At 44.3% G+C, this 14,479-nt stretch overlaps 1 protein-coding gene across 1 annotated transcript in view; it reads left to right on the top strand.

The window, feature by feature from the left end:
• Positions 1-14,479, top strand: part of GUCY2F (guanylate cyclase 2F, retinal) — an 84,926-nt gene that overhangs the window by 53,779 nt on the left and 16,668 nt on the right. Inside the window, exons 9-13 of the mRNA XM_065900243.1 lie at positions 431-607; positions 2,920-3,076; positions 8,291-8,440; positions 11,859-12,007; positions 14,266-14,429. Of these exons, the coding sequence (XP_065756315.1) occupies positions 431-607; positions 2,920-3,076; positions 8,291-8,440; positions 11,859-12,007; positions 14,266-14,429 (797 nt within the window). The remainder of the gene's footprint in view (positions 1-430; positions 608-2,919; positions 3,077-8,290; positions 8,441-11,858; positions 12,008-14,265; positions 14,430-14,479) is intronic.

The following is a 14,479-nucleotide window of genomic DNA, read 5'->3' as shown; positions in this document are numbered from 1 at the left end:
TTTGTCTGTCTATCACCCTTCTTTAAATGTGAGCTCTTTCAGGATATTGATTTCATTTTGTTTATCTCTATATCACTAGCATGCAGTCCAATGCCTTGGACATTGTTGAGACACACTAAATGCTTCTCACATTAGTGGAAAAAAATGAATGGATACAAAGGTAAAATGTAGTCAAAATTCGAAGTGTTTCTTCTGAAACAAATTTTGTAAGCTTTGGCCTGATGTTTATGTAAGCTATTTATTTTAATAGATGCTGCATAGATGAATATTCACGGAAAGACAATCTATTCCACCTCTTACTGTACTAACCTCTTTAGTATTCCTGGGTCACTGAGCTCCACTCCACAGTGTCCCTAAAGAATCAGGAAGAAGGCCCCAGCTCCAATTGAGACAGAACAGCTGTGACTCTCTTCTCTCCCTCTGTTTCCAGATGAAGGACCTACGTCATGAGAATATTAACCCTTTAGTGGGCTTCTTCTATGATTCGGGGATGTTTGCCATTGTGACAGAATTCTGTTCCCGAAGGAGCCTGGAAGACATACTGACAAATCAGGATGTGAAACTAGATTGGATGTTTAAATCATCACTCCTGCTGGATCTCATCAAGGTTAATGGAAAGACTGAAAATCCAAGATGTTCCCTGTAGATTAGAACTTCAATATTTTCGGATGTTTCACTTTCCTTGGATCATTGTGATGCTCTCACTCCTCCACCTTCCTTCCCTGCGTCTGCCCTCACTTCTTCTCATAGCCCTTTTGTCCATATCTGTTATAAGGTCCTGATACAGAAAGAATTTGCTTGCTCCTCACCTGCTCCCCTGTTTGAGGGCCAGATTTGTCTTTACTTCCTATAGCTATTGAGCACTCTTCTGCCTTAAGCAATCCTTTCTTCCATCCCATTTCTCTGCCTTCTGGATGTGGGAAAGTGCTCATTCCCAGGCTCTTTGGTTCTGCTTAGCCCCATCTCCTGGCTTTCACGTTCTAAAAGGTGGTTCAGTCTAGAACTAGGTGATGGGTCTTTGCATAGGTCTATACTATAGGTATAGATGTGGAACTCAGCATGACCAGAAAGCCAAAAGACTATCGGTTCTACCAGGCAGCACCTCCATTCTCAGAGGCAAGGACTATTTACAGCCAACGGGGTTCACAGATGGGTCCATGGATGGGCTTCAGTGGAGTCTATGAACTCCCTAGAGTGATATGAAAATTGTGTCTGTGTGCCCTTGTAGTGGGCTGATTTGGATAGCCAATAGTCATTGAGCTTCCTGTATATTAATCACAGTCTTGACCCTTGTATTGTGGCCTAACTCTTTTCAAGGTAGCTTTATAGACATTATCTCATTCCAATTTTCTATAAAAGAAGTGTGATTATCCTCCTTTGACAGAGGCTCAGAGAAACTAAATGAGGTTTTTGTTATATAGTGTCTACCACACATAGTAGATACTCAATAAACATTTACCAGCTGTCTATTAAGTGGCAGAGCTAATAATAGAATCTAAATCTCTTAATTCCTATTCTAATACTCTTTCCACTCACTCTGTAAGCAAAGTCCCGTGAGTTAAGGGAGAGTCCTCTAAATGAGTTCTCTCAGACCCGTGATGAATGAAACCCAAGCATTAGACACCTAGGGAGAAATCTCCCCCACTATAGACTCTGCTTGGAAGTACTGGGGACTACAGAATTTCCTAGGGTGCAAGATGTAAAGCATACAAATACAAAGGGGTGTCAGGTGGCAAAATAGAGCCAGATACTTAAAAGGACTCAGCATAAACAGTCCCGAGATGACTGCACTAGAAAATGGATGTATTTATATGTGAATGATTAAACCCATCTGGTAAAGTCCTGGTAGATCGCATTTGAATGTCATATAAGGTTGCCAAGCAAACTGTAGCAGTCAGTATCAGCTTTCTTGCTTTCAGCTTTCTTTTTTATTGTCTATTTTTAATTAAAAATATATAAAAAATAAATTGTATATATTTTATATAATTTTAATATATTTTATATAAATTATAAAAATAAGACATTTCTAATTATAAAAATAATGCATTCAATTAAATTTAGAAATCAAGTGATATAAATATATTGGGAAAATACTGACAATTACTCAATCCTCCTTCATATCTTCCCCCCAAATTAATCACTGTTGACAGTTTGGTGATTAGCCTTGCAATTCATTTTTCGTGTATTTACATACATTATAGATTTTGTTTGTTGTTTAAAATACATACTGTCACATAGTTCTGCAACTCACTCCTTTTCACTTACTTTATGGCTTAGATATGGTCCCCTATCAGTACATACAAATTGATCTTACTATTTTTAATTGTTGCAGAATATTCCATAGGTTGGATGTACCACAATTTGGACGTCCCTTCTTGATATTTATTATACATCCAATTATATAATATAAAGCAGAGCTGCAAGGAGCATTCTTGTGTATGTGCACATGTGCAAGCATTTCTTTGGAGAAGTAGAATCCCTAGGTCACAGGGTACGCATACTTTCAATTTTGATAGCTATTTCCAAATCACCCACCCAAAAGGCTGTACCAGTTTCCATTCCTGCCAGTAGTAGATGAGAGTTTGGCTAGACCTTTTGGGGGAAAATCAGAATCTTCAAATTCTTGGCAATTATATATGTATAGATCTATCTGTGTTTGAAATGTCAATAAATCTTCCAATAACACACAGTTCTTTATGCCCACAAGATATGATTCTTCATCAAAACGTAAAATTTTAGCGCTAGAAGGGACCTGGAAACGATTCTTGTTGTCAAAGTTTTGCTTTGCCTGCGTGTAAGAGAAAAAGGCTGAATTCTAGATCATAATAGCTCATGCCATTAACAGTCTCAGAAAGTGGCTCTAAAAGCCCCAAATAGTTAAATAAGTTGCTAAATAAATCCTGTTTGTATCATCTGCAGGGCATGAAGTACTTACATCACAGAGAGTTTGCTCATGGGAGGCTGAAGTCTCGGAACTGTGTGGTAGATGGGCGTTTTGTACTCAAAGTGACAGATTATGGCTTTAATGACATCTTGGAAACGCTAAGACTCTCCCAAGAGGAACCTTCTGCGGAAGGTAAGCGATGTATTGTACCCTTCTGATGCACACAAGGTAACTCCAAAGTTCAAATGAGAACATGCCCTGAATTAAAGCCTCAGGCTGATTCAACTCCCCACTTTTGTTGAAAAGCAGCCTCATTTCCAAGCCAAAGGAGTTGAATGAAGTCTGCAGGCTGTAATCTCAGCGCAGCCAAGCCTTCTGAACAAAGCCAGTGCAATAATGTTGAGTTCCTGCTGTGGCAGGATTAGGTTATATTGTGTGGAGACCCCAGGTGTCCCTGGAGGAACTTGCTGAGCGCTAGGCACACAGTAGGTGCTCAATAAATACTTGTCAGATTGAATGGAAGGTAATTTGGTAGCTGGACTCCCACAAAGCCCATTCTGGAATGGGATGTCACTAGAGCCTACCCTCACTGTCTCTGTCAGAGAGAAAGAAGCAAGGGGGGGGGGGGTCGGCAGCAAGTAAATGCTCTGTGGGTTGTGTGGGATGGCTTCAGACCGAACTATGGCCTTCTAGTAAATCAGTAGGCATGCCTGTAATGTCCACTTTGTGTTTTTGTCTTCTATTTAGTGCACGTGTGGCAACACCAAACAATGCCTGTAGAGGTCATAACAGATCAAAGAAATAGAAACCTGAGATGGGACTTGGGAGTGGGTGATTGAGAACTATGAGGGAATGAATTGATGGAAGGGAGGGAGGAAGAAAGAGAAAGAGTAAGGAGAGAAAATGAATAGGGTTAAATACATATAGGAAATTTGCACATTAAAAGTTTTAACTGGTATTGCAAGGGGGAAGAAGAGAAATAATGACACAAAAACACAGAGAAACAGACAACCCAGGAGAGACACAGAGAGGGAGAGAGGCAAAATGCCAACATATACTCATATTCTTAAAATGATCTTTGGTGTTATAAGCTTTAAAATTGCTGACTTTATAGGAGAAATGAAGAATGCAGGACACAGAGAGACACACGCACGGATAGAGACACAGTCCAGTCATCAGTGGCATCATCTTTGAGCTTTACAAAGCTAGTGGAATACGAAATTTTAGGGAGTCATCCGGTCCAACTTGCTCATTTAACAGATGAGACACCTGAGTCTCAAGATTTGCCCAAATCGTGCAGCCACTTAGCAGCAAGCAGTTCCAGGAATTCAGTTCAGATCTTCTGAAGACTAGCTCCTACACCCAGCTAAATTAAAACATTTAATAACAATTTCCTCATTCTCTGCCCATCCATGCTTTGAAGGACTTGAAGCTCCTGGTAATCACAATAGGAACATGTGTTATTGTCTTCCTCTGTGTCTCTGTTTGTCTCTGTCTCTCTCTTCGTCTGTTTCTCTCTGTGGGCCTGTTCTTGTTGACGACTTAGTTGTATGGTTATTATTTGGCTAATCCCAATTTGAAAGCTTGGAGTAGTTGCCTGGTGTTAGTGCTAGGATGTTGGGACGACCGCTGTAGAGTGGGAAGTACTTAGCTTCCTGTCAAAGTTACTCATCTATAAAAGATAAAACACAATGTCCAGCTTCCCAGAATTCCATTGAATTCATAGGTTGGCTACTTTCGAACTTAAGAAACTCTGGTTTTAGAGTGAGGAAAGCTAGCTGCAGTGGGTGTTTTTTATTTTTATTTATTTATTAAAAAAATTTTTTATTATTATTCTTTTTTTGCGGTATGTGGGCCTCTCACTGTTGTGGCCCCTCCCGTTGCGGAGCACAGGCTCCGGACGCGCAGGCTCAACGGCCATGGCTCACGGGCCCAGCCGCTCCACGGCATGTGGGATCTTCCTGGACCGGGACACGAACCCGTGTCCCCTGCATTGGCAGGCGGACTCTCAACCACTGCGCCACCAGGGAAGCCCTATTTTTATTTTTATTTTATTTTATTTTATTTTTGGTGGACTATGTCTGTCTCTTTCCCTGTTTCTCCCTCTTAATGTTTCATTCCATTCTCCAAATTGCAAGGGCAATCTGGATGCTCAATCCATTCTTTGCACACTGCAGCCAGAGGGAGTTTCCTAAACTGCAAATCTGATCATGTTACAACGGTGCCAGAATTCATTGAATGGCTTCCCATTGCTCTTAGGATAAAGTTCAAACTCTCTTACGTGGCTTACAAGCCCTTCATGGTCTGGGCCGTGAGGACCTCTTGTGCTTAACCACTCCCTCCTCTGTCTCTATGCTCCAGCAATGCTGACTGCCTTCCAGTTGTTTATTTGCACCAGGCTCTCTCTTACTTCCAGAACTTCACACATGCTGTGCCCATTGCTTGGGACACTCTTCCCTTCCTACTCTGTTACCCACTCATCTGAGCCTGGCTAGATTCTCCTCCTCCCACAGGGCTCAACTTAAATACCACTGATTCAAGAGACTTTCCATGACCCCTTAGGCTTGGCTAAATTCTCCTCTTTATGATCCTTTAAGGCTTTGAACTTTGTTGTAATACCACATTTTGTTGGTATTACATGTTTAATTAGCTGTCTTCTCTCCCTCCCCAAACTGTAAGTTTTGTGAAGGTGAGAAACAGGTTTGCCTCCCTCGGTGCCTTTCACGATACTTGGTGGAGAAAATGTTTGTTGAATCAATGAATGGATGAAATAAAATAAAATAAAGAAATTTGAGGCTCCCTACCTTAGACGACAGGGCTAATAGAATCTTATAATTGGAAGGCCCTTGGAGATCATCTGGCTCAATTTCCATTTTATGGATGGGGAAACTGAGGTTCAGAAAGGTGAGCTGATTAGTGACCAGGTTGAGATTGTGAACCCAGGTCTCTTGACTTCCGCCATGTGCTCTCTTGTACCACACCACACTGGCTCTCCAAGGTTGATTTTATCACCATAGCAGAGCTCAAGAGTTAGTAGTAGCTCCAGCAAACACAAAACAAGCCAAAGTGATTTTTCTAGTTTTTTTTTTTTTTTTCCTGAGAGTTCAAGTCTAATGGTAGGTAGTGGCTCTTACTTGGCTCTGGAGTGGGAATGGGAAATGGGGGCAGGTTGTAAGTGTATTCATTACTGCCCACTCTCAATTACGTAAGTATAGTGCAGATAAAGCCTCATTTTAGCCATTAACAACATACATGTAAGTGCTCTCTGAAAATACTATTTGGTAGTGATTGTATTTAATAACCCAGCTTTTTACCAGAGAGTCATGTCCTCTTTTCCCTTCTTGTGCTTTTTTTCCCCTTCTTGTGCTTTTAAACGTGCAGGGAGAGAGGATGCCAGGAAGAAGCAGCTGCATACCATTTTCCCTCCCCCCAAAACCGTATGCCTGAAATCCCATGGTCAGAAATGTATTCCTTTGACTAAAGTGTTATTCAATCTTTTTGGCTTTATTTGCAAATATCAGTTCTCCTAGGTGAGGAGATAGAAGGACAAAACCACTATAGTGAGCGTATCAGAGACTCACAGGGGTGGTGGGGCAGGCGAGTTGGGGGACAAAGGCTGGGGACACCTGGAGGGCAAAGAGAGATGAGTATGTGACTCGGGGTGAGGCTAGAATTCCCTGTTCCACCATTTTGATCAGAGTTGGCTCAAAGTAAGAATTTCCAGGGTGAGTTTCTCTTTCCTGGGTTTCACTAACAAACCAAAATCATCTCTGACCTTTTATCCTCCTTCTTGCTTCATAGGACCTTGTCCTTTGGGCTCCCTTCTCAATACCCCAAATTTGACAAGATGAAAAGTTAGCCAGCGCTTTCCCCATGCCACCTTCACCCTCAGGAGGCACTCTTTTCCAGCCTCCCTATCTGGACATCAACCTGCTGTTTACTCCACCTCTCTCCCCTCGGAAGAGCATATTGAGCCTATCCCCAGCCCTGTCCCTTCCCTGTCCATTGTAGCCTACCTATGTATCTCGTTCCCCATCCTGCTGCTGTCGCCCCTGCCCCCATTCAGGCCCCTTTCACCTCGCCTCTGGCTCTTACTGTAATAGCTTCCTAGCCGGTCTCCCTGATTCCAGCCTCTCTCCTTCTTCAATCCAGTTTGTGCAGGTTGCCAGATTAATCTTCCCGAACACGGCTTTCATCAAATCCCTCTCCAGCTCCAGCACCCCTACTGCCTTTTGTATTCGCTCCAAATGCCTTCATTTGGCTCTCAGGGCCTCTCACCTTCTGCCCTCATTCTTCCAGCCACCCTCCCTCCCCCACTTCATCAACCCCATTTCTCATTTCTCATTATTCCTTAACAGAGCCCTTCTCTTCAGCCAAGCTAATCTGCTTACCAGCACCCCCATCCGCAATTTGCTCCTTTCTACCTCTTGTTCTTTTGCACATACTGTTCTTTCTCCCTGCAAAGCCCTTACCCTGTCGTCGGCTCTAGGAAACTGCATCCTTGACCTTCTTAACAAGCTCCTTTAACTTTTCCGGGAAGCCTTCCTGGATTAACTTGATCAGCTCAGTTTTTTTTATTAGCTCGAACCTCATGGAATTGCCAATATTGAACCATTTTTGACCTACAGAAATGGAATTTCATATGTTTCAATATGAAGCATTCCCTCCAATTTTTTTGACTACTCAATTTATATTATTAACTGGTATTTCTTTATATATTGCAGTTAGGGGTACACGTGTGTGTCTTGCCCACTGGTCTGTGAACTCTGCAAGGGCAAAGGCAAGGTCTAATTCATCTCTGGCACTGCCCCTGTCCCTAGCACAGTGCCTGGTACATAGTAAATCCTCAATAAATATTTGCAGAACTGAGTTGAAGGAATTGCTGCACCCTTTTGCTCTGCAAGGAACAGAGGAGACTTGGGGATCCTCTAATCCTCTTAGATAAGACCTGGAGAAAGCAACTTATGACTCCTCGAGCCCCAGCACAGTCAAATTATCAGACACATATAGATCTCAGCACACAGCAAATCCATGGCAACCAGTCGGGCAGGGCACTCGCCTTTCCCTGGAAGCCTGCCAACTGCTACTTGCAGGCTCAAGAGAGCAAGAAAGTCAGCACCAGATAGTTTTTTTATTTCGAGCTTCTCTGCCCTTCCCCACACCTCCGCTGTGTCTGCCTACGTGGTCCTGGTGTGGGGAAAGTAGTATGCTTTCTCTGAGAGTAATTCCTTAGATTCATAAATGCAGACTCCAGGGGGAGGGGGGGCGCGGAGGCACTAGCATGCCAGTCTGTCTTAATACCAATATAAAGCAGTCAATGAAACAGCACCCTTGGAGCCCTCGAGGGCATTGCAGATGCTGTCAGTTAATCCGTCCTGTATTCATTACACAATGCTTTCTTTTCAGAGTTGCTGTGGATGGCCCCTGAACTGTTGAGAGCCCCGAGGGGCAGCAGGTTACGTTCTTTTGCAGGAGACGTCTATAGCTTTGCCATCATCATGCAAGAAGTGATGGTCCGGGGCACCCCATTCTGCATGATGGATCTGCCTGCCAAAGGTAAGCGGGAGGTGAGAAAAGGGTACCAGGAGCCTACCATGACCCAGATTATCAGGCCAACCCAGGCTGCTGCGATTTGCCAGAAGAGTGAACACGATTCCGTGTTTGTGCTAACTGCCCACTGGTCTGCAAGCAGCCCTTGTTGTGTGTAGGTGGGACTTGGAGCCAGACAGCTTTAGGCATTTGGAAGAAATAACCCTCACCCAAGAAGCTGGTCCTTTTCCAAACCGTGACATAAGCCAAGGGCCTACAGGACTTACATTAGTCCTTTTTTTTAAGCAGTCCCCTACTACTCCTTTGAGACACCCCCTGCCAGACATTTCAGTGCCCCCTCGGTGATGCTCCTGGATGTCAAAAGTCCTCCCATTCTTTCCCTGTGACATGCCATAGTCTTTCATCCTTATCTCCCATCAGAATCTTCGGCTACCAGGCAAAATTTGAGGGGAAGCGGGATGTTTACGTATTCGAAAAGTATGAAATCACTAGATGTTTACTAATTACAAATGGAAAAAGAGTAAGTTTATTAGTGGAGGATCCTGCAGACACCACCTTAACCAAGTGATCAAGGTACATCGACATCATGTACCCCTGCCATGATGCACTGAAAGGGGCTCAATGCCACCCTCGTGGTATTCTTGCCCCAAAATGCATAACCTCAATCTAACCATGAGAAAACATCCGACACACCCCAGCTGAGAGGCATTCTGCAAAATAACTGGCCAGTACTCATCAAAAGTGTCAAAGTCCTGAAAGACAGGGAAGGAATGAGGAACCATCACAGATTGGAGGAGACTGAGACATAACAATTAAGTACGATATGGGATCTTGAATTAGATTGTGAAACAGAAAAAGGACATTAGGGGGAAATTGATGAAATTCAAATAAAGACTCTAGATTAGTAATAGTATTGTACCAATATTAACTTCCTTTGTACTGCAGTTTTATAAGTTGCTAACATTCGGGGACATCCCTGGTGGTCCAGTGGTTAAGACTCCACGCTTCCACTGCAGGGGGGCGCGGGTTCAGTCCCTGGTCGGGGAATTAAGATCCCACATGCCACATGGCATGGCCAAAAAAGAAGAAAAAAATTTGCTAACATTAGGGAGAAACCGAGTGAAGGATATATAGGCAATTATTGTACTATTTTTACAACTTTTCTGGAAGTCTAAATTTATTTCAAAATAAAAGATTTAAAAACTGCAAAATCAAACCAAACCAAACCTAAAATACTTAGTTGTCTCTTGCCCCACTCGGAGTTTTAGTTCACTCCTCTACTTAGAACCCCCCAACAGTTCCTCATCACAAGTTAAATGAAGCCCAGTCTCCTCACATGCGGTACAAGGCCCTTTACAATCTGGTCCCTAGCCACTTCTCTAGGCTTATCTTCTGTCACTCCCCATACTCCAGCTAAGCCACGTGACTGGCAGTGCCCTGAAATCACTGCCTCCCACCTCTGTGCCTCCACGCATGTTGCCCCTACCTTCTCCCCACCTTGCCTCATCCAACTCATGTCACCTCCACTGGGAAACCTTCTCTGACCTTTTCAGTGTGGGTCAGGTGTCCCCTCTGTGTTCTCCTGTGCATATATCTGCTAGAGCTCTTATATTGCTGGTCATTGTTTATCCTCCCAATTGAACTGTGAGCTCCTCGAGGACATAAATCGTGCTGGGCCTAAGCGGAGAGGTGACCTATTTCACGCGTTGGTGTTCTCAGAAAGGGACTCCCTCTACCAGAGAGTTGGATGGGGCGGTTGCACTCCAAGGGGTCGACGTCCATGGAATCTATTGCACTGGGGGCAGGGTGAGAGATGTGATGGAGAAACCATTACTGGTACGGGCCAACCTGGGTTAACAGAGCAGAAGGTGTGGTGTCACAAGGAGCTGAGAAGTCAGAGGCAACGACTGAAATTCTTTCATGGAGGCAAGGGGACACTTATAATGGTATAAAGCAGTGCTGTTGGAGTGTTACAGCCAAGGCAGGGGTGGGAAAGGCACACTGGTGGTGCAAGCAAGGTTTGGTTCATGATGAGGATGTTAAAGTCAGGGGTGTGGAGAGGGGACTAGGGGTAAGAAATGAGCTGAAGCAACTATACACCAGTAAAAATTAATAAATAATAAAGCTATTCTGAGAAATGTGGAACATTAAATTTGAAAATGGAAGCTCCAACATAGTCGGGGCTTGGATTTTATCCTGTGGGTAATAAAAATCCATGAAGAGATGTTAAGCAAAAAAGTGACACGGCCAAATCCATGTTTTCAGGATGGTTTGTTGAAGGCAAGGCTGGGAGCAGAGAGACCATGCAAAGTGCTCAGCCCATAGTCTGATACACAGTTAATGTTCCACTGAAAGTGGGGTTCAAGTACCGGCAGCCAGAAGGATCCCATTGAGGCCCTGAACTATTTACTGGAGTTTTTTTTTTTAATTTATTTTTTATTTATCTATTTTTGGCTGCGTTGGGTCTTCATTGCTGTGCGCGGGCTTTCTCTAGTCGCGGCGAGCGGGGGCTACTCTTCGTTGCGGTGCGCGGGCTTCTCCTTGTGGTGCGCGGGCTTCTCCTTGTGGTGCGTGGGCTTCTCCTTGCGGTGCACGGGCTTCTCCTTGCCGTGGCTTCTCTTGTTGCAGAGCACGGGCTCTAGGCACACAGGCTTCAGTAGTTGTGGCACGTGGGCTTAGTTGCTCCACGGAATGTGGGATCTTCCCGGACCAGGGATCGAACCCATGTGCCCTGTGTTGGCAGGTGGATTCTTAACCACTGCACCACCAGGGAAGTCCCTTTACTGGAGTTCTTAATTCCCTTACCTTAGGGGCCAGGCAGGACCCATAGCCTGGAACTGGGCTGGGCCTGGGCCTTCAGCGGGGGCCAATTGGGTCTACTGTAGAGATTGAGAGGCTTAGATGATTTGGGGGTGGGTGAAAGGAGCCAGATCATTGAAACAATGGATAAACAACAAGGTCCTAATATATAGCACCAGGAACTATATTAAATATCCTGTAATAAACCATAATTAAAAAGAATATGAAAAAGAATATATATATGTGTATATATATATATGTATACACACAGACGTACATATATATATAAACTGAATCATTTTGCCATACACCAGAAATTAACACATTGTAAATCAACTATACTTCAATGAAAACATAAATAATACCTAGCAGAAGCAGAATAAAGCTGTGCTTAAATGATACCAATAGCTCAATTGATTAGTTTCTCAGTCCTTCCTCAATTGATTGATGTAGCCTTTGTTCAGGTACAATTTATATTCAGGCCACCTAAGGAGAAAGCAAAAGACATTGCCTTTTTGTAATTTCTCCTGACCAACCCTATTCTTGGCTAAAACTCAATTATCTTTGCCAAAGCTTGGTGCTTTCCCCACAATCTGTAGACCTTTTTCTTCTTGCTTCTGGACAGAAATCATAGAAAGACTTAAGAAGCCTCCTCCTGTCTACAGACCAGTGGTTCCTCCTGAGCACGCCCCTCCTGAATGTCTCCAGCTGATGAAGCAGTGCTGGGCTGAGGCTGCAGAACAGCGACCAACTTTCGATGAAATATTTAACCAGGTAAGGACTCCGTGAATCTTAACACTCACAGCCCAGAAGCCATACTGAAACCGGCCTACCTAAAATGAACTCCGTGGGTTGTCATCACACTGTGGAACCTCTTGCAAGAGAAAAAGGCATTCGTCTTGGGGAAGAAGCATGGAATTGGCTGTTTGAAGGCCTTTGGTGCTGGAGCGTCCCCAGCACATCCTCCAAGGGCACAAGGATAGGTTTTTGTGCTCTTTATCTGAACCTCTGTTCCAGACCATCCACAATCCGATCTAACTAACCTTTCAAAGATGGAGTTGAACCACTAGGCACTTGCAAGACAATGGCATTGAGACCATCAGAAGATGGAATAGATATATCCTGGACTAGATGGGGATCCTCGTAGAGCCCCCTTTGCTTTGGAAATTCCAGAGAACTCTGATGAGTATCCCATTTAAGTGAAGCCAGATTGTTTTTGGAGGGTCAGGGAAAATATGGGGTGTTTGAAACAGGGTTCCAGATGGAAGGAAGTGCAAATGTGGAGTACAAAAGCAGTGGATTCCTTAGGTTTCTAGGGAATGACTTGAGGCAATGGAGTGCACGAAAAGTGATAAGCTCTCTCCTTAAGATACTGAGTTTCCAAAGAGGTTGACGCTTTCCCTAGAGTTGGGGATTAAAAGGGGGAAATGGAGAGCAGACAGAGAGAGCCCTGCTAAGGGAGCCCTGCTAGGGTGTGGTTCCTCTGTTGGAGCATGCTGTTGAGGGATTTGTTCAAACTACAGGATACCGAAGCTGAGGGTGCTCTCTGGGAGTGCTGTGTCAGCTCTGGCGGAGAGGCTTTTGAGCCTGGCTAGGGTACAGCACTGAGATGCTTTGTGAGTGGCAGGTATCTGAGGCGGAAAAAAGAAAGACTTGGATTGAAAGCCTGAGGGGCCCTGAATATGAAGTCATCCGTGTCCCCAGGTAACAATGCCTCCATTAGCCTGGCTGAGTTTTTTGAGGACACTCAAACAGGTATTCAATAGTATGGAAAAGGCAAAGGACCATGAAGGTCAAATTTCTGAAAACTTACCATGAGGCAGGAGAAAAAGCATTTGCCCTGGTGTTGATGCTAGAGATGTTATTTCAGAAGGCAGCAGAGAAGCCGGTGATAGACAGAAGGAGTGCACATCATACGACCTTCAAACAAGATTGCTTGGAGCTGCCCTCACTGAAATGCTTCAGTGGAAGTTTGGACCGTCTGAAAGACAAGGGTAGCCTCCCAACTCCCTGCCGCTAATAAAACTGAAATGGGAAGAGGAAGAGAGGGAGGCTCCCTGGGTTAGGCAATAGGGGGGCCCAAAGCATCTGAGCTGGCTACTATAGGACCTTGGTGGACACGTAGATCTGGACCAGGCTAAGAAGGAAACTCCTAGTGTTAGCCTTGGGGCATTGAGTGCTATATAGAGCACGTGTGGCTCAGCTGTATAAAAGGGTTCATTGGGACAGATTCCTAGGCCTGCGCTGAGCAAAATTACCACCAGTCTTCCCTTGTTGTCAACCCAGCATTTTGCATGCTGAATATAGCAATAAGGAGGGGTTACCCCTCGTGATTCCAATGCTATGCCAAGCTCCTTGTCTCTGTAAATGAACAGGGTCCCAGGAGGGCTTATTGAAAATCTGTGGCATGCAGCCACCTCTAAAGGACCAGGGGCAAGACCAGTTGAATTTCTACATGACCCTGACTGACATGAAGGCCAAGTGCTAGGAGACACCATTATTCTTGGACCCCATGGTAAGAAATAGGGGTAGATCTTACCACGTCGAGCTTGGGTCATATTTAAGAGGTCAAAGAACCTCCCACTGTCCGAGAACTGGCAACATGGTAGCATTAGAAGATAAGGATGATTTTATAGGTTGATGATCTAGAAGAGTGAAAGAACACTCCCCGCCCTCTTCCCCTGACCCCACTCACAACTGGCCTGAGCTCAAGACCAAATCCTGGTGCCTTTGAAATGGCTAACTATTCATGTGCTAGCATCTCAGAACTGAAGGATCCTGCCTGGAGAGCACCTTTGCTTAGACTTGAAAGAACCAGAAGGGTAGGGGGAGAACTACTCAGGGAAAAAGAGCCCTGTGAGTGGGCCAGGGTGACAATAAGGGTGGGTAGTGACTTTTCCTATTTATATTTGGGGTCACCTCTCCTGCCTTTTCATTTTAGAGGAAGGGGTTTATGATAAGGGGGTCCTGTTCCATCATCTCTAAGTTTAAGAAGTAAGAATTCCCTGGCTCCTCTTTCTGTTTACTTCCAGTTTAAAACTTTCAATAAAGGGAAGAAGACTAATATTATTGACTCTATGCTTCGGATGCTGGAGCAATATTCTAGCAACCTGGAAGATTTGATCCGGGAGCGGACTGAAGAGCTGGAAATTGAAAAACAGAAGACGGAAAAGCTTCTAACACAGATGCTACCACCGTATGTGTGAACACCTGAGGAGTGTGAATGCTTGTAACAATGTGTTCTAT

Source organism: Phocoena phocoena, chromosome X (assembly GCF_963924675.1).
Source record: "Phocoena phocoena chromosome X, mPhoPho1.1, whole genome shotgun sequence".
NCBI lineage: Eukaryota > Metazoa > Chordata > Mammalia > Artiodactyla > Phocoenidae > Phocoena > Phocoena phocoena.
Note: the sequence above shows the minus strand (reverse complement) of the source record. Positions and strands in the feature narration are given on the sequence as shown.